At 35.2% G+C, this 22,159-nt stretch overlaps 1 protein-coding gene across 1 annotated transcript; it reads right to left on the reverse strand.

Annotated features, from left to right (window-relative positions):
• Window positions 1–867: 867 nt before the first annotated feature.
• Window positions 868–9,887, reverse strand: ogre (optic ganglion reduced). Its single transcript, XM_018516955.1, has 4 exons — window positions 8,079–9,887; window positions 3,649–3,756; window positions 3,002–3,157; window positions 868–2,183 (listed from the first exon to the last, which is right to left on the reverse strand). The coding sequence occupies exons 1-4, from the start codon at window positions 8,325–8,327 to the stop codon at window positions 1,605–1,607; spliced, it is 1,092 nt and encodes a 363-aa protein (XP_018372457.1). The 5' UTR covers window positions 8,328–9,887; the 3' UTR covers window positions 868–1,604.
• Window positions 9,888–22,159: the final 12,272 nt, after the last annotated feature.

Consider the following 22,159-nt stretch of genomic DNA (forward strand, 5'->3'; position numbering starts at 1 on the left):
ATATCAAATAATTATATATCAATTGATCATATATCAACAAAAATTCAAAAGAAAAATCAATTAGAAAAATTGATGCTATATCAATAGTATCATCAGTTAAAAAAAATTTCTGTCGCTGAAACTAAAGTCGAGAGTTCTAGCACACGCTATATAACAGCTAACGAAGATTCGTATGTGATGCCAAATCCCGTACTTTCCTAATGTAGCCTCTTCTCCCTTAATTGACGTGTAGGGAATAACAATGACGCATATATCACTCGTAAAGTGCCTGTTCCGTCGAATGGATAAACGTTCGCTGAAAACGTCGCGACAGGTTCGTAACGCGTACGTCACGATAAGTTGCAACTTCATCGGTCATTTATGTAGACAGGCAACGGAAACCGCTTAATCCACTGTTAACAGTTAGATTACATGCTGCACCTTTTTCCCAAGGCCGTCACGACCGACGAACCGAATTCTCGAATGCGACTATGGAAACGGAATAAAAGTCAATCCGCTTTGAGCAACGGCGAATACCTATAGAATATAGTACAATTATTTTTTACAACTAAAATGATTTATAAAGTAATATAACGGTGGTTCTCAGATGTGTATTTGTGAAAGAAAATTCGAGCTATTTTCTTGATATATGAAAATAAAACTCGAAAGAGAGACTGAATATTAATAAGTTTTTTATCTCGAATTATAAAATTTATATTTCAACTTTTAAAGGAAAAAAAACATGTAGAAACGATATTTTTAAAAAGAATCTAATTCAATTAACATTTTCAAAAATGAAATACTTTCCATTTTTCTTTCTACTAATAAAGAAAAACTTAAGGTCAAAACACCCTTTATATGTCTATTATATTATATACATTACGGGTGCTACGAAATTGAGCTGGATTTTATTTATTTGTTCGCGTTCACACCTTAAAATTACATTAGAATCATCTTTCAGGCTAAACACTCTTTCGATTGGTCTATTATTTCTTCATAGCTAGGTTTTAGCATCTATTTAGGTATCCTACATATAAAACTATTTCATTAAAAATGTCTTTCATGAGACTGAGTATAAAATCATTGCATTAATCATTCCCAAGCAACTTGTACATAGAATTACGCGCAATATGGATATACATACAATATAAAAAAAGATGGTAAAAATAAAATATACATAACATGTCTAAAATTGAACGCTTGGGAAAGACTAATTATTTATACTACGATTCAGAATATTCTTCAAACTTTTAAATAAATAAGTGGTTGAAGCAAAATACATAACAAAGCAAAGTAACATAACGATGCGATTAATCGTGTCGTTGTTACTTTGTTTCGTTATGTATTTTGCTTCAACTACTTATTTGTTTAAAAGTTAATAATGATCCTGAATCATTGTCTACAAAAACAATTTGAATTCAATTTAAATCTCAACTGCTTGCGCATACCTGATGCTATTGCTACAATACGTGGATATACGAAAATATAACTATGTATTATAGATCTTAGTGTAAACATACTTGCAGGAACGCGCCGCGAGGTGCGAGTCAGTCCATGTATCGGTGTATTTGAACTAAATAATTAAATTATCATACAGCGCAAGGTGCGCGTCCAAGATCTCGCGCTTATGCGGTCATGGCCTTCGAGCTAGTATTACCCATCTTCTTTGTAAATTCCATAAGGAAATCCCTATAAAGGAGCGAGTCCATGTTGGTCGAAAGAATGTAAAGTATCCACCAGTCGCCTAAGTCGACTTTTTTGCTGACGCTCTGGCAAGTTTCGATTGGCAATAGTCTCGACGATAGATGTAGTACTCTCGGTCGTATCATTGGAGCGAAAATGATCAGAGCTCGATATATTATCAGAGCGATTAACATGAGGCCTAGTATAAAGAACCAGAACCAGATGAAGATGTATGTCTTTTCGTTGACGATATTTAACGGCAGAATGCAGAGAGAATCGTGCTGTTGTATTGTACCCGAAGCTCCGTATTTGTGGAATATACACTTGGTAACGCGGGGAAACACATAGACCATGGGGTCAATTCGTTCCTCTTGCGGTGTATCCGAGAACTGCAGTACTCGCAGACCATAGCTGAGGAATTCGCCATCGAAGAATCGGTTCATCAGATAGAGTTGACCGATTATATTGACGAGGCACAGAATCTCGCAGGCGAAGTACCGATACACGTACGTGTTGTGATTCTGAAAGCACAATTCATCGTTGAATTAAAGCAAATTGGACTCAATGAGGACGAATTGATCTTAACGCGGTCATCTCCCTCTCTTGTCACATGTCTTCCCCTCCCCCCTCCTATTTTCTTGGTCATCTACTAACATTTCATCTAAGTGACACCGGGATATCTCGTGTAATCTATTAAATGCAACCTAGTTTGTAAGAAATTAACATTACATTTAAGATTTTTTCATGTTAGAAAATTCACTAGATATTTTACATTGCAAAAAATTATAGTCGCATCTAGGAATTCAGACTAGATTTTATTAAGATATTTATTAGATTTTATTAGATTTTATTAGATTTTATTAGGAATTTATTAGATATTTTAAATTGCAAAAAATTATGATTGTATTTAAGAAGGATCCAGATTAAAATTTGCTGGTTATTTTACATTTATATTTATAAAATCTTATGAAAAAATATTTTGTAAGATTACTATTTATCTTTAAATAACAAATCATTACAAACATTATTTCTTGTAATCACTTCTAAATTCTACGGTTATCTATTTTACGATAGATTCAAATTTAATCTCCCAGTGTATTTGGAAAACATTGTAAAGCGGCAATATTATGACTAAACGTTAGTAGCAACACGTGCGATGTTATTGAAATCCAAGTTATCAGTGGTCACCAAGGACGACTAGTTAAATAACGGATCAGTGTACCTAATAATAAATCTGCCTTCTCAAGAATCAATCTACCTTTTCATACATTACTATTTTTTACATTGGCCAAGTGAAAAATTAATAAAATTTATGGAGCCGATTTGTTTACTTTCTTACCCTTATGTGCATCATCAAGTAATCCATGAGAATACTTTTTTTCTTCGTTATGTTGTCCTTGGTATCCATACCACAATTCATTCCCATGACCAGTGCTTGCATCAGGCCGCCTTCCCAGAAACTCCATAGCCATTGCGGTACATAACACAGAACCGCCTGTTAACAAAGATAATCAGATAAATAGATAAGCATTATATAATGTAATGTCAATCATAAAAATTAGAGGAATTAATTCTGCAAAGAAATTATATCAAAATTTACTAAAACATGGACTCAAAATATCATCTTTTCAATCACTACTTTTTGTACATTAAACTCCAGAGTAGAACTCTCTCCGTTAACGCATTCGAAAATGGATTGAAGATTAACGCTCAACTTTTTACAATTTATCTGTCTCGCAATTGTAACTGTACAAATCTTTGCGGACGGCTATTAAAGCAACCATTTATGATCTCCTACGCACGAGTCAGCACGTGGGTCGCCAGACGTAAAGGACAAGCACGGATCAGCGAAAAGACAAGCGGGTGAACATAAAGAGGAAACAACAATGAGAAGACCTCCGAGAAGCCCTCCTTCTTACGTGGCGCGCGTTCACCATGTCGCACGTGTGGCAAGATTGCCGATAAAGCAAGTTATCTTCTGCTTACCTGGAAGAACAGCACGAAGCAGACCCACTGATAGTACGTGTAGTATTTCCTTGCCTCGACATCTCCGAAGTCGTTGGAGACTCCTGGATGGGCCACCTCCGAGCCGACCTGTGGAAACACGAGACTTTAGCGACTTAGCGATAACGATGGCACCGCGCTATATGCATCTCAACGCACGATAAAGCTATTTGACCCTCCTTAAATAACGAGAAGTCAACTCCTACCTCCCCCCCTCCTGGCTTTATATCGTTTTATTAGAAATCAACACTGGCGAGTCTTGGCCGTTGACAATATAAATCTTCCTTGCGCAGCTATACGAATATTTTTCTTGACTGGATACTTTTTCACGTTTGGTAGACTCAGGAAGACCAAGTGCACACGTCATTACGACAAGATGATATATATTATCAGGACAGTTAATAATATCACAAATGGTATTCATTTTTTGGTGTATTTAATGATTTATTCTTTTTAATTCTTGCATTTTATCTTTTTTTTTTCTTTTCTTCAACATGAAGAGAAAAAGAGAAAAGATGAACCGTGTAAGAAGCTCAGATGAAAAGAACATACTTTAAATTTTCCTGATTAGGATGAAAAGATGGGAACAAATTATATTTACTTTTTCTTATTTTTACATTTTCCTAAGTTATCGCAAACTCGAGCGATACTCGAACGGTCGTTAAAAATATAATCAATGCACCGCGGTATCAACTCCTTGTATTGATACATTCATAAGCAATCTCTTATCTAAGGAGTAATTGCTCGTTCAGGATTAAAAGCAAATGATAAATACATTTGTTGAATATTACATTTATACAACAGCACACTAGATAATGCAATATAAAAAATTTTAGCTTCTCAGAGGTGATTAAAAGAAATCTGCACAGTCATCAATACGATCATTTTCATCATTTTCTCTGCATTCGTAAAGACGACTTACCAATTCACAGGTCTATAAATACGTTGATGGTCAAATTTCAAAGTACAACTCGTAAGAGAATCGTATAAATTACAGCCATATATTACTACACGTTTATATAAGTGCTTTTGATATTTTACACGATTCTCTAATATTTGCGTGTATAAATTTTAGTAATAATGTAATATACGCGGAGCTATTTTCTTTGGCTCTACATCGATTTTCCAGTATACTATTATTATTACATCAGAGTACGTATGTACATCATGCGAAACTCAATTGTCCCACATATTTCAATTAAAACCGCAGTTGTGATTATCTACAATTTCCAACATCATCTCGTTCGATGTTGAATCAATTATCTCCGCCTCATTAGCTATATAGATAGCATTCCTTTTGTTCATCCTCGCGCATCTGATGATATTCAAATATTTCGAACAAAAATATCTCGTTAACTTTATTTTTGCCGACAGTTTGCGCGACAAATTTTTATAATATAATATCCGTAATTATGAGCGTAGCCAAGAGGGGGAGCAGGAGGGACCACGCCTCCCTAAATCTTAAAGAACAAAAATAATTAAAACCGCTTAAACAGACTATGCTTAATGAGTAGTATTCACAAGAAATTAATTTTGAAAAAAAAAATTGAAATGTAGAAAAATTTTCTGAGAATACAAGACGGCTAGTGTTACAAGTTTCTGTAGTTCGAAGAATCAATTTACAATTTTAAGAGAAAAATAAATTAATAAATTAAATATGTAATTTTGTGATTTATTTGCTAATACTAAAAATAATTAACTAAAAATAATATAAAACAATATAAATCCATACCACTCGAATATCCTTCGGTCAAAAATCATAACTTAGGACCTTGGAAAAAGTTCTTGAGAACTTCCTTCAGGATTTTCTAGATATTTCTATTCAAAATTTCCAATAAATATCAAACAATTTTTTTTATGCAACTTTGAAATAATTTGAAGTGCAAGTAACATAAACAAACTATAAAATATGTTATAAATTAGTAAAAAATAAGGATTCCACGAGATTGTATCTAGCATTCTGTAACTGCCAATAACTGAAACCGAGAAATCTATAGAAATGAAAAAACTCAAACATTACAAGATAATATCAATGAGTTATTTTCTTCTGCTGAATATTACCTTCTATTATCACCTTGATTTTTGTAAAAAAACCCGAGAAGCATGCAAAAATACACGTGCATATACACGGATATGTATGCCATATTTATTGCTAATCAATTATCAACATCAAGAAAAAATGATCAAAGAGATAATGTTTTCAGAAAGAGATAGAATAAGTAAAATTTAGGAAATTTTCCTGAATACTGATAAAGAGTTCCACGAAAATTCCTAATTTTCAAGGATAAAAAAGAAATACTCCGAAAATTTCACGTTTTCTGGGTAATAAATACTTCGTGTGACACATCTGGAGCGTAATCTAGTCACATAATTAATTATTGAACGAGTATAAAGTGATTTCAAATGTATAGCTACGGCTTTCTAAAAATGAAAAAAAAAAAATTAAAAATTAGCTATGCTTGCGTTTAAAGCTTTGGCCCGATAAGTCGCGTCAGCCAGTAATACAATCAGTATTTGATTTCCATATATGATAACGTCGCAATATATAGTTTCGCATATATAGCTTTTATTCGATGCGCGTATGGATTGTCAATAAAGACAATATTATAGAGCCTTCCTATTGAATAACGAACAGGTTCCACGTATTTTGAAGTAGAAAAAAAAGTTTATAAACAAAGTTGTTTCTAAGAAATGACGTACTTAAATTCTTGTAAGAACATAGTGTATGTTAAGAATATATTACTTTTTAAGTAATTTAAAAAATATAATGTTATCAATATGATTATATAACCAGCAGTTGGCTCATTAATCATTTTTTTTGCCATGAAACACCTTCCATAGATAATCACAAAGTAATCAAGTATACTTTCTTGAACATTATACGATTCACAAAGGGATAGCAGACATAACAATTTTTTCGTAATTTTGAAGACAATTTCTTCATGAATAAGTAAAATAACGTGCATTGTGTGTTAGCAGTAATTCACACAGTGATTTCATCTCAAGTATGATACATAATGCGATTGTAATACAATAGACAAATTAGTAACTGTTTTTTATTAATAAACTTCATTAATTTATTTTATTAATTTTCTTAATAAAAGACCAGAAAAAATAATTTTATTAATAAAAAAGACTTACAATATGAAAATTATCAATCTCTCTAATATTTTATAACAAAAAATAGAAGTTACAGTAAATCACATTCCATTTTTGCCGGATGAAAACATGGCGGTATTCTGGGAAACGTTTCTCATTCTCAAGTATATAATACACCTGATATTCGAGACTACCGTGTCTCCTGATATTACTTTTTATAATATATATTGTTTTTTACTATATATATATATATAAATTCTATATTATATAGTTGAAGAGGATTAATGTTCGTTTCTCTACCACTTTAGTTTAATTTTAATCTTGATTCAACTAATTCATCCTTTTCTAGTTCTAATGATTAGAAAAATATGAAGAGTAAGTGTTGAACCGAGATTTTTAAATTAATTTACGTTGGTAAAAACGGACATAAATTAAAGTTCGAAATTTTCTGTGATGTTTTATTATCATTTTATATAAATAAATTAGTATTATCTTTTATACGCTTTGGTTCGTTTTTTATCTTGGTCGTTTTCTTTAATGTATATTATGTTTTATATTTTATGTTGTCGATAAAAAAATTGAAGTGTTTTGGAAAGTTCGGGATCGAACCATATCGTGAGGATCTGTGATCGTGTATAAGTTGATCGTTTTCATACAAAGCTACATCTCATCTCATATTGTTCGATTTCCGCGGTCAATTTTTTATCATTTTTTACTATCGAATTTCACTTCTGTCGATAGCCTGCGGCAAGATTTCTGTATAATTCGTAACGATTTTACTGCCGACAAATTTTACAACAAATAGAAATTTATTTTTTTCAGAAACTCGACTCGTGTTTGAATGTTTAAAGATCGAGTATAAAGCAAATCGAGAATTTAATGTAAAAAAATTTATCTTAAAAAAAAAAAGAATGTAAATTTCTGAAGACAAGCCGATTTTATAAAAATATAGACTATTTTCGATTTGGTGACACAAATCGACACAGTGTAGTTCTATCTCTGTCACTAAATGTCAAGAAAAATAAAATAATGATTGTGTCAACTTGTCACTAAATGAAAAGTATTCTTAGTCGTTATCTTATACTTTATTAGCAACTTTGTCAAAATATTTTTTTTTTACTGTTGTTCACCTTGACATAAAAGACTTCTCTCCTAGTAATTAAATATAATTTCAGACATTTTTATTACAATGAACGTTATGAAATCTCGATCAGTAGCATGCCGGTTTGAGGAGGAAACAGGAGTATCGATGGAGAGGCGAGAACGATTACGTTCGTCGGGGATCAGAATAGGTACGAACGAAAATCACACACCTGTCGATTGAACGCGTCTGGCATGGTGAACGTGGATGTTATCCAGCAGTAAGTATTGATGGGATTAGTAGGCAGACCCTGGACGATGCATGAGATCGGGTTACCGACGTATTGGGTGGCCGTGACGAGCAACGAGCACGTGAACAGCAGTACCGTGGTGAAGTGGTTATGCAAACGAAAGAGCACAGAGTCCGTGACGATCTCCTGCCGCTTCAGGTACTTGGTCAATCCTCCCAGTAGCTTATACATGATTGCGTCGGGGTGTTGCTATCGAGCCGACACGAGGACGACGTCCTCCTCGACGAAGAGGCTTCCCAAAGATGAGGATTCCTCCTCGACCGCTGCCGTAGTTACCGCCGCCGCGCCGGCACCACCTCTACCTCCACTGACACTACCAACCAACACCACGTGCGATCCTCGAGAGGCTACCTCAGACCTCTCTTCTCTCGGCGGATTATGAATTTTAACGGCGCGGGTATAGGTTCAGGTCGTTCAGGACCACGAGGACGTACCATCAACCGGCACTAACGAGTGTAGCTCATCCACCGCGCTCTCGCGCGAACGAAAGCAGCAAAACGAAACGAGAGAGAGACACGAGCGTGCACGGTTGTCCACGCGGCGTGCCTCTCTACCTCCCTCCTTTTTTCTCCTCCTTCCGTCTCGCCTTCTCTCCGCTTCGCCTTCCTTTTCTATTGCTTCCCCCCCTCTCTCTCTCTGTCTCTCACTCTCTCTTTTTCTCCCTCCTTCCGTGCCCTTCTTTTACAGTCTCTCTCTCTCTCTCTCTCTCTCTCTCTCTCTCTCTCTCTCTCTCTCTCTCTCTCCGTAAACCCTCTATCCCCGCCGGGGATCCTTCCTTCCCTCGACTCTCCGTGCGAGATCGGTCGCCGAACCACGCTGGACGAGTTCCCGACGAGAGTCCTCGACGTGTTCCAGTTCCTCCTGCGAGAGATCGGCGGGCTCACGCGTCCGCGTGAATCCGGTGAATCATTTACCGAGCGGGTAATAAAAGCGCCGATGCGCGGGAGGGGGAAGAATAGAGAAAACACGAGGTTTGCAGGACGAGTCTTTGCTCCTCTCGCTACTTCCGTTTCCTCGACAGCCCATCCTTTTTAGCCCTGCCGTTTCCACCTCCCTTCTCTCTCTCTCTCTCTCTCTCTCTCTCTCTCTCGCTCTTCTCAGTCGAGATAATTCTTTTTACAATTACCCCTTTTCCACAATAGCGCTTAACCGAAGAATTCCTTTTACAGTTATCTCTTCAGACAAATATTCGTCCGTTCATTATCTGTTGAATTCCCGCGCGTTCCGTTAGCACCCAACCGCGACGCGACGGACGTGTAAACAAACGTGGCGTCATGCGCCGCAAGGATCTTCCTGACGCTCCTGCGTCCTTCCTCTTCCTTCAGCGTTTTGATTTCTCAAACGATTACCCTCGATCTCTCTTCAACGATCCCTCCCATTCGCGAGCGCGCGTTAAAGGTAGAGAGCTAAAAGCCGCGCCGGGCCCTCGTAGACGAGGTTCCCTTCTCGTAGACGCGAGAGATTTCCCCTTCCCCCCCTCCACCCCCTTCGATACCGCGGGGAACTCGTGCCAGCGGAGCTACGGTACTCTTGACTACTCTCCAGAGAACACAACACGGCCGCACACCGCCGTCGCGTATCGAGGAAGCGACACTAACTACCAACTGTCAATCGCACCAATCCCCCCCCCCTCTCTCTCTCTCTCTCTCTCTTTCTCTCACTCCCTCCTCCATCCCCCTTCCCGACAAAATTGTCCCCTCCTTCACTCGAGGTACTGCTTCGTGGCTTCGTGCACGCACGATGCGAAACAAAATTGTACAACGGCGAGGCTCGCCGCGACTCTCTAGATGCTTCTGTTCCTCTCTCTCGCGCGGAGGAAATAAACGCTTCCCTTTCCTCTCGCGCGCGGAGTCTCTCTTTTTTTGTTTTTTTCTTCCCCACAAAAATTGCCGTGAGACAGCCGCAGCATAGAGTGTCGGCGTGTGGCGTGCGTGCGTGCGTGCGTACGTGCGCACGAACAGCAATATCTTGAGCGGCAACTGACGAGAAGTCGCGGTTGTTTGTTGTGTCGTCTAGGGGAAGGGGGCTCCGGAGAAGGGACGCAGGGGACGGAAGGGGGCTCGGCGAGGGTACCAAAGGACCGACAGAACGCCGGAGCGGACAACGTACACAGGGAATGGTAGGCAAGGGGGGAGAGGGGGAGATCGGTTCCCGCATGGGGAAGGATACCCGACGGAGGGGGGCCCCGACGCGCGTCTCTCGATTTGCTATAGTACGTGTACTATACTTGTCGACAATGTACAGTGCGCGCCACGCGTTCATCTACCGTTGCCATCATCCTTTTTACAGGCGGCATTTGGGTTCAGGAATAGGGGAATTAGGGGACGACCCTATATATCGCCGACACGCATATGTGGAGTTGCCCAGCCGTCGTCTCCCCTTTCCCTTCTTCCGCCCCTTTTTTTGAGAGTCTGGGGGGGAAATCGAGACCCCAGAGATTTTGTGGTCGGTATCTTCCGACTCGCGTACACTTTGGGAAAGAGGGAGATCGGAAGGGGGCACAGAGGCGGGAGAGCACACGCGTTGGCTATACTTATATTCTTTTGTTGCACGCTTGTCGAGTCATTCTTCTGCGTAAATTTCGTAGGATGATGTAATATTACAGCGCGAGATGGTTTGTAGAGATATCGATTAGGACGTATCATCCGAAACGTTTTCATGGTGAGCGATTTCTTCAAAGCATTATTAGAAAGATATCCCTATATATCCCCATTATCTCGTGAATATTAAAAATCATCTCAATTATGTAATAATACTATTATTTTGTAATAATTGTGAATCGGAGTATCTTGTTGTGTAAGGTTTCATTAGACTCCAATCTAGTTTCTAATCCTGGTTGAAATCAGTATTGTACTCGTTATATAATTGAACATTTCGTGGAAGTAAATCATTTCAGCCGCGGTTTTCAATCAACAGCAGCCTTTTGTATTTGTCAGTCAACGACGCGTAAAAACATTGACGAAGGTGGTCAGAGATAAAGTGGAGAGACGTGCTAAAACTATAAAAGGAAAAACTTGCAATATTCACACACGCATATTCAAGCTGCTGGAGTACACAAATATATGTATATATGAAGACGTCGAAGTCGCAGTTTATCTTGCCAAGGAGAATTAACGACGAATTTCATGGCTGTTATGTTAGCTCTTGTGCTTTGCATAAGAGTTTCCAAAAGTCATGTGAAGAGACATGAATATTAATAATTGAGGGGATGGGCGGAATAAACGCCTAATTATAAAATCTTAATATTAATAAAAACTAAAATAACTCTCGCTACTTTTTTATTATACACAAATGGGTACAATATTAAATAAATTTAGGTAATGTCTTTATATGTTAGAATATTTCTGTATTACGATAAATAATATATATGAAAAAGCTAATTACTGGAAAAAAGGGCCTAAGTAGAATTGTGCCTTTATTCCGCCCATCCCCTCAATTAAAGAGAATTTTATACTTCTATTATTAAATAGACCTTTGCATCTCTATTATTTTAAATTATAGGAAATTTTACACATAACAGGAAAGTATAATAAAAGTCATTACCTTTCATCATAATAATGTGAAATTATTGTATGTGAATTTTGCTGTATTTTCCTAACTAGAATATAAACTTCAGTTGTATCTTTTTATTAGAATTTTATGTATATTATCAGAATTAACGATTCTAATAATTTTATTCTACTTTAAGTCCGTTCCGCATTCTCGCTAGTACAGCTACGAACAAGTCCTTCGAGGAAAAATAACGAAATCTTATTTGCCCTTGCAAGATTCTTCGTATTCCTCGAACTTCTCACAATCAGGGAGAAGCAGCTTTCCATCTTATCCTTGAGTTTTTGCCTCTACATCTGTACGCTTGTTGATATTCGAAACTCATTTACGAATTGACGGTTCTCATTCTCGTTTTTCTTTTCCAACGTTGAAGCGAAATCTGATAAAATAACAGAATAAGATAAAAGGTAGCTTTTTGAAAGCGACACAAATCAAAATAGTTTCGAAATTTTTTACAAATATTTATCGAAAATATCTGCTTGTAAATTAAATGTATATATTTTTGTTTATTTATGTATATATATATATATAAATATTTATACATATATAAAATATATAAAAAAAATATTAAATAAATGTTTTTTATTATTAGAATTAATATCTACATATATATATATACATATCGTACTTCCACAAGAAAAGTCAAGTCAAATATAAAAATATTCAGGAGAGAGGAAAGAAAAAGTTGTGTATTTTAAAATTAATTATACATATTATTACGGTATCAAACATATATATAAATTCACTCAAAAACAATCACAAATTTTCTTTTTGCAAATTCTCTGGAAATTATGTAGATATTAATAATGTTGTAATGGTGTTACCTCCGAAAAACTACTTCTATTTTGAATTATCATTTTTCCCTTGTGTCATTTTTCTTTAGAGAGTATTTAAATTCAACTTATGTATCACTTATTTTTCTAATTAAAATATTTAAAACCGATGTATTTAGAACACAATCCGCAAATAATATAAAATTTGAAAGATTTTGACTTGTGTCACTTTTCTTGCGAGGAAATATAGAAAAATATTAAGCAAAATTTTAAAAATTACAGCATTTATAATTTATCTCAAATTTACTTAACACTTTGATCGTCATGTATATTCAATTAGATATATACTTACATAGATTCAAGGCGTTATGTGTATATCAACTTGAATATATCCATCTTATAAATATTTTTAAAAACATGAGAGGGAGAGAGAGAAAAATTTTTAATTATATAAATCAATTTATACTTAGGAAAGTTTTATAAAAGTTAAGTATAAAATTATATAGTGCGTAATGCCAGGGACCGATTACAAAAATCCGTGTGACAATCAAAGTGCTATTAACTACGTTTAGCGGAAAAAACAGTTTTGCAGCACAGAGTAAAAAAAATTGTGTGTTTGTGGTGGAAACGGTCCACTCACGTTCTTATTAATAATTATGTTTTTTAACACATTCGAGTGTTAATTTAATTTAACACATTTGATTATGTTATTTACAGATTTTGTGTTATGTTAAACTGATATTCAACTTCTTAGTGTCAAAATGTATGAACAAGTAAACAACATAAAAATAAAGTGTTTTAAAACGTTAATTCTAAGATGAATGAATAAAATGTGGGTTAATTTATCATATCATAAATATTAATTTTACTGAAAAGAAAATGTTTCTACCGTTTGTTTATAAATTGTGTCGATATTATCTTTTTTGTATTTATTCTCTTATATAACTATTTGTGTAACCTCCTAACATATTCATCTTGTGTTAAATTAACCCAAAAAAATTTGAATGGACCGTTTGAGACATGTAATTTATGTTAATTTCGACATATTTTTTCCAACGGTAAACTGTTGTAAGATTCTTTAACATGATTGAATCTTGCTTTCAATTCTTCACTTGATCTAAATGTATAAACGTATTAAAGAATTTTACAAATTGCCAAACTATTTTTTCTGTTGAACGTACAGCCTTTATCATTTTACATGATTACTTTAACCGCAAAAAGCGAAGTATGCTTGCGGTCTTCTTTGGAGAAATCTCGAAATAAGTACAAGTTTTCATATAACATTGTCTTATCCTTGAAGAAAGATTTATTACATTTTCTTAAAATATAATAAACTTTTGTTCAACTCTATTATCTCGCACAATCATCGTGACGTTAGTGTTGCGTGCTATGAGTAACGCGTATTCGTTTATATGAAAACTCCAAGTGTGTTTCACGAGCTTCGGCGATGACTCATTCGCGTAAATGCATCGGAAGTGTGAGAATTACTACGGATTCGATTCCATTCATACGAACTCGCGAACGCGTAAGGATGTTCGTAATAATCTGCACATCCGCGGACTTTGCCACATCCGCCGTTACGTTTTTCGTCGTCTCCATGACTATACTGTCGATGGACCAGATGGACGAGAGATGACGCAATATCGGGCAGCCTGTATTCATCTTATGCAACGCGAATATTGTACGAGCTGTTCGTATCTTCATCATGAACTTTGTAATTCTTCGCATTGCTTTGCCTTGCCTCTTTGAAAATAATTGTATCTTTGAAATGATCGAGATGATTTCAACGGAATACGTAACACTTATTAATCGTTTTATAGCTCGGGGATAGTATTATAGTTCAAATGTGTATCTTTTCTCACGCATATTGTAATTTTCGTAATAAAGTATGCAGTCAATTATCTCAAATCCATTACAATGATTACAACATCAACGCCACACAAGAGCCGTGCTTTGTGCTAATTTTCTTTGTTTCTTTGCTAATTAAACCGAATACGGAAGAATCTTCGACGAAGAGTTTACCGCATCTTTAGTACGTCTTTAAACATCGTTATCTTAATTAACATCCGCCCACATACGCTGTCAACGAACCGTTTGTGGCATACAGGTCGAGAAAAATCGCCTTCGCTCTCCAGAATTTTTCCATAGAGATTCAGAAGCCGCTATTGTTGGAATCGCCGACGCACACAATGGAATACGTTTGTTCCCGTGACTCCTAAACGCCTTTAAAAATTACAACTCAGCCGATTGATTCTCATCGTGGCTGCCGCTTCGTCAGTTGTCCTCGTTAACTATTCATATTGACCATTGCATCGCTTCGGGCATGCGTGTGCAGCTATGCAATGCGTACCTTGATAATAAGTCACGACGGCGAATGTAATTTGTATTTTTTTTTTCCATCACGATACGCGTTAAGGACATGATATATTTCATTTTAATCGACGAGTTACGTGTACAGAAGTACATAGATGGTGCTTTATTCAAATTTTTACAATGCTGTAGTGTCTTTAATTTTTGCAGAAAGATCTATATGTTCATGAAAAGAAAAGATTTTGCTAAAGTATTTAAAAATGTTAATATTTAATGTACAGATCTGAAAATAATTTTGTTAAACTATCAAAATAATTATGTAGGACGCTGAAAATGATCGTTAGAATATTAAATATTTTTCGGTATTGGCTTGAGTTTCCTACATAATCATTTTAATGATTAAACAAAATTATTTTTAGATCTACTTAAATTTTTTAATACTTTAGTAAAATTGTTTAGTTTGTGTAGGAGGAAGTATCCTCCTACATAATTTTGTTCGATCATCAAGATAATTATGTAGGAAACTCAAGCATAATGAGCAGGACTGCAAAAAAATGTTATATTCTAGCAATCAGCTCAGCATTCTACTTAATTATTTTGATAATTCAACAAAATTATTTTTTATTTGTATTCAGCAAAATTTTTAGATACTTCAACAAAATCGTTTACTTTTCGTGAGCATCCAGATTTTTTTGCAAAAATTAAAGATACCACAGCATCGTGAAAATTTAGATAAAGCAACATCTACTTTTGTAACTCATCTATTAAAATGAAATATATCATGTCCTTAACGTGTCGCGATGGAAAGATAGAAATTACACCCGTCATCATGATTTATTATCAATATAGCTACATTTTTTAATATTTTAGCAGAATCGTTCTTTCTTTCGTTAAACAATTTTTTTTTTATAATATAAATCCTCTTCTATTCTGATCGCAGAAATCGTTTGACGCTACTTTGAAGAAATGACATACAGAATTCTTCGTTCATAATTTTATTTATTCTCTCATGTACGCGAATTATCTAACAAGCTGTATACAAGTGAACGGAGAGAAACGATTGCTCGAATTACAGGTATCTCGCAATAAAAATGGAAATAATTACACACAACCGCTTTTTATTAGGGCTCGTCAAGTTCCTTAACCTCGACAGACCTTTCACTTGTAATCTTTTTTTTATTTATTCGCTTTCGGTACGTTATGCGACGAAGCACTTCGATCGTAACCGTAATTCGTCCTCCACACGTGGAACCACGCATTTCGATCTCTCGAAACGCTATCATAGCCACCATAGATTGGACAAACCGGTTTAGAGGGTCACGAAATTGAAGATCGTTGTGACTTAATTTTGTGTCATCTGTATAATGAATTCGTGCAGCAACAGTTTCCACTCTGTCGCTCGTTCGACGCTTGAAAAGCATATTTTATACCTGAAGCTGAAATATCTGCCATTCCACCTTTAAAGTAGTTTTCTCAGTTTTGTAACATTGTACCTTTCTTTACGAGCCAAAAAGGTCAGATCAGTTTATGACGAAAAAAAAAATGTTTATACTTTTTCAATATTCTAACATTACACAAAAATATATAATATTTAGTATTAGTTTTTAATATTTATATAATTATAAATATTAAAATGTATTTATTACAATTATTATATTTATATTATTACATAATACTTATAATATCGAGTATATAGTTTTGAATTTGCGTTTCGCATTTTTCTTAGAATGACAGAGTCAGCTGTAAATGACGTGAAACAAAATGTGATTTCTAACACCTAGAAATAATACATATACGAAGTAACGCATACACATAATAACTCGCCCATATATACACGCAATGTCGTACATCTGGTGTCCTAGATAGATTAAGAGCAACCTGTTGCTCATGTATGAGGACATTTAATGTTTGTCGTATTACATACATGCAGCATGTGGTAAGAAAAGACGGAAGTCACAACGATTTTCAATTTCGTGACCCTCCCATAAACGGATTTGTCCACGTCACCGTACAAGATTGTTTATTATTAATCGAGAAGTTTCCTCTCCTCAAACATATCTCACACATCTCTTATTAACCTCCTGGAAACGCGCGCGCTGTCATCAACGTTTATGGATCAAGACGACTCATTCATAAAGCGACTGAGACGGATCTTTCAAAGAATATATCTACATTAGTGCATGCCGAGAGCATTTGCGAGATAAACGAAAACATCTTCTAGACTTACGACGCGCCGGAATGTGCAACATATGCATCATGCTGCGCGATCACGACGCTCAACTCGTACCTACATCCGTCTAAACCTTAGATTTTATCTTCTTTACGTGAAGACGATTCGCGCTACCCGCAGCATGCAAATATCGTAGGCGCCCTTGCAACGTATCGCGTGGATGCATCTGAATTTTCTCATGAAGATCCGGTACAATAATCCTTTGACGAAAAATGAACCACGTTCTGTATTGCATACACGCATTCGACATTCGATTCCTGCAAGTACCACACGCCATTGGCATATATTCATTGCGACTGTATGCGAACACGTATATAATGCCTTTGGAAGATCATTGCTGTTAAGAACTGCGTTCACAAAGTCGTATAAAGGAAAGAACAGTTTTTCATAGAAATATCTAAAAGGGTAGATACAGATTTGAAGATAATTTCAACAAAATTATCTTCAAATCTGTATCTACACTTTTAGATATTTCTATGAAAAATTGTCCTTTCCTTTATACGATTAATGCCCAATTTCTTCACCTCTACATAACTTCATCCTCAAGAAATATCTCCCAGAATACAATGGAGATATCTCCTGGATAAGGTTATCCGCAACTTATCTGGAAGTAAAGAAATTAGGATAAAAGCTACAAACGAAGGAAATGTCAATTCTGACCTGACCCAAATCATTTAGACAGCAGGGTCTGTAATATAAGTGTATAATCATATAACATTGTCCTGGAAATGCACATCTGTTTTCCAGATTTCCTGTCATATTTTTCCACTTTTAGACAATATGGTCCCTTTTCAAAACTGACAAGAGTCAACCTCGGGTAACGTTTCGAATATTCGATCAAAAGTTCAAGTTACCGTATAAGAGCAACATATGTGTTTCAAACTCAAATAAATACGATGTCATAAAATTTGTATTATTATACAAAAAGTGTCTGGCAGTAACTATTGGAGCGAAGAAGCTGTTTATTTCTTAGAGCTGGCTTTGCATTAAAAATCGTATGATAAACTGAATACCATATAATTAGTTAAAAGAAAAAATAAAGCATTATATATAAATATAAATATATATATATGAGCCCCGTAGTTGACAAGTGGCATAAGTCCAAAATTAGGAAAAATGCGTTTATCGTAAAAGTAGAAAGTATTAAGAATGTTTGTTTTATTTATCAATTTAATTTACTTTTATTTTATTTTTATATCCATAAAATATAAAAATTAATTTTACATCATAGATAAAGTGATTACAAAAAAAGCTGGAATAGTGACTTAAGTCCAGCTTTTTTTACGGTCACTTTATTTATGATGTAAAATTGATTTTTATTTTTTATGAACATAAAAACAAAATAAAAGTAAATTAAATTAATAGATAAAACAAACATTCTTATAGCCTTTTGATTTTGAGCTATAATTTTAAGTAAGATTTTTCTCTTTTAATGGCTTCTCGCATAATTGCGTTTATGGGGAGAAATCTTCGAAAATTGTTATCTTCAACATCCGGAAATCCAACATCCGCTATTATTAACTCTCTGACTAATTGGACTCTGGAAACTGAATGTCTGAGTCTTCCTATAATTTCCTCTACGAATACGATAATTCAAGGTAAAAGTAAAAGAAATACCGTTATGATCATTACTGGCAAAATCAATTTTGACTATCTCCATGCTCATTTGCAATCAGCACAAAGTTACGGGTTCTATACGCATGTGCTTAGCCGCGATATAAGCCCCGTTATAGAGGTACCCGTTTCTGAAACACTCGCTATGGATATATTGCATCGATCGATCGCAACGGCGCTTGATCTGTGGGTTTGAAGCAAGAATGACATAGAACAAAGAAAATAAACGGCGTCTCGTCGGGGTTTGAAGTCCAAGTGCGCCGACACACAGGCACAAAGCTTCCCAGCAACGTCTTTCTTTTTCTCGTCGCCTCTCATTTCCCGAGAGAACATAATGGTTGCAGTTCCGGCCGTGACGATTCCAGCTTGTCGGCCCGGACTCTCAGGTTTCTCGGTATGCATCCGCATGAAGACAAAAGCCTGCTGTAAAGAGAGTTCTAAACATCTCGTTGAAAAATTTCTGGCTGAAGGATGTCGCGCGTCGTGACTCAGTCACATTGTACTTTCAGCGTTTGAATTTCGTTGAAATTGTTATACATAATAGTAAATAAGCAAAACAATAAATTCGGACAAAGGCTAATATAAGAGTGAAAATTTAGGAAATGTAACGCAATAAATTTCCTATATTTAGGAAATGCAGATGAATATTCAAATATTGATAACCATCTTCATTTATTTCGTCAAACGTTTCGACTCATTTTGGAGTCATCTTCAGTGAATATTAAACACAGCCGCAACAATAGTAAATAAGTATCTGTTTTATTATAAATATTTATTGATAGAACTTGTAAAAATTTATACATCATATTATAAGCGTGTTTTAACTGTAGCATACGATATTGTAGAAATATTTAATATCATGACGAAAATAAAAATCGGAGCGACGAGAATAAAATAAGTTGAATATAAAGGAGCGTAAATGAAACTTCTAAGAAATATAAATATCTTTTAACATTTCGTTTCATTTCCTCACATTTGACTATGTGGTTAAAAGTAGGGATTTCTCCTCAACGTAGGGAATTTTAAGTTAAAAAAGATCAAAATTAAAAATCCTTACATTTTGATCTTTTTTAAAATTCCCTACGCCTTTTTTGAGGTAAAAATTCCTTACGTTAAGGAGAAATCCCTACTTTTAACCACCCTGCATTTGACTTACACTCCGATTTTTATGTTCACTAAAGTATAAATAACTTACGCTAATCGCTTATGCAACATCTAAATACAATTATTTAACAAAACATGTGGTTTTCATATAAACGCTAGATCTAAAATTACAGTAGATTTAGAGTCGAAAATGATTTCTCACGTGAAGCTAAATCGAAGCTATTCTTAAATGGAAAATTATAAATACGAAATAAATGCAGATCTTTTATCAAGTCGATATTTTCGAACGACCGATAAAAGATACGCGAGTAATAATTCTTTAGAGCTGTAAAACCTAAATGTATCGAACGCGATTGTTCGATACTAGGCCATGTAATTCCAATCAGAGACCTAAACGACTTAACGATTCGAATTATTGTCGGACCCATTTATCAAGTCGGTGCAACGTACGAACGTATTTACGCGTATATCGCTTGCATGCGCATATGCTCGACATACGATCGCACGTAACGTACACACGAATCCTCCGTACGAGGTAGTTAAAAGACGATCGACTGAACAGTTATGTCGTGCGTGGTTACAAACAAGCCCGACAACTGTAGTGTGGAATCGTGGAGCACTCCACACCCAAAATCTAGAGTAGTGAAATCCACACCCAAGGAATTATCCAAGAATTAGATTAAAAATCATATGTAATTTTTTTAAAATGTGTGCAGATGTCGACCGATATTCGTGGCAGTACAATTGCGCGCATAGCAGAAATTCAACTTTTATAGGGATTATTTGTACTGACCGTGCACTGTATACCGTTATCTGTAAGAATATTGACTAATCACAGTCAAATATTCCTCTCTTACAATTGAATGAGAGGGGAATACTCGAATATGATTAATCAATTCTTACAAATTACGGCATATGATTACGACCAATATAAATGATATTCCTTACCGACTATTAGACAGAGCGCGCGTTGTAATTCGCAATTGTAAAAAGGTAACAAATAGCACAAAATAAATAAAAAATAAAGAAGGGTTGTCATCTTTTATTCCTCCCTCCATCTTCCTTTCGTTAGTAAAAAATTCCATATCCACGGGCGAGATAAGTTGCCGGCCCTGGTTACAAATATGATTATGCGAGCCTGCGACACGACGCACGCGAGACGCGCATTATTCTACAATCGTAGTAAATCGCAGCTAAAGTATTACACATTTATACGTAAAGAGGCAATTTGGCAGTGTTATAATACGTGTGTGAATGCACGCGATTGTTGTCCATGTAGGTGCACAATATATTCTTCTTGCTATCCGTTTCGAATAGTCCGCATTTTTGCACGCGAGATAGCGATCTCGGATAGCGTAAACTTTAACAATGCAACGATCATCGCATTATTATAAATCACATGCAATTGTAACAGATTTAGCCAATATTTATCTGTTAAACTACGTTATTAGCTTTACGTCAATATCTCATAGGAACTCTTTATATAAGCTACGTAATTAATAAAATATTAAAACTATATGTTTCAGTTTGAAATTTCGTTAAAATCAAGACAATATGGATTTAAACAAATAATTATTGATCCATTTATCTATATTATTAATATCTCTGTCTTGAAATCGTCCATTTACAGATAATTACCCAAGCAGCAAAATTAGTCGAAAATACGTTCAATTGACCTCCAGATAGGTCCGAAAGTCTGTTAGACCTGACCTAATGAACGTCAAATCTACGTAGATCTGACGTAAGTGGGGAATGAAAAGACATGTATATGGTTTATACTTGGTTCGCTCTGACATTCTTTTTTAATTGTTTCTTATTTAATTGTTTCTATACTACACACCTATATTATATATAAATCAGTCAAGAGTGTACTATGTGAAGTAGAAGACTCAAAATTGACATACAGGATTATATGAACTTTTAGGGCAAGACTGATTCAATGTACTTTGAAGTCAATTTTGTTGGTCATTTGGATCAAGTGTTGACTAAATTTACCTAATAGGTAACTTTCCTTGGTAATCTCGACTTCGAAGTTAGCAGTGACATCATTGAAATATCAACGAATGTCTTTAAGTCAATAATTACCTTATTTTGACAACTTGAAAGTCTATTCGACTTTGAAGGCATAAATACAGTTCGATATTAGGTAATTTATAACCTCAGAAACTTATTAATCATTACCAGATTCTGAGAGAATTTACTAGATCAAAATTAAGTAATTTTTTACCTATCAAGAACACTTTAAACGCAAATGGACTTTGAAAACATTAATACGTTGAAATTAGGTAATTTTTTACCTGCGAAGAAAACCTCAAATATAATATTACTTTTATGACATATTTTAGGTCGAAATTTAGTCATTATTGTCTTAATTAGGGCAATTTTGCTTTGGATTGGTCAGGATGCCCTGTTTTGCTGCTTGG

Source organism: Trachymyrmex cornetzi, unplaced genomic scaffold (genome assembly GCF_001594075.2).
Source record: "Trachymyrmex cornetzi isolate Tcor2-1 unplaced genomic scaffold, Tcor1.1 scaffold67, whole genome shotgun sequence".
NCBI classification, from domain to species: domain Eukaryota; kingdom Metazoa; phylum Arthropoda; class Insecta; order Hymenoptera; family Formicidae; genus Trachymyrmex; species Trachymyrmex cornetzi.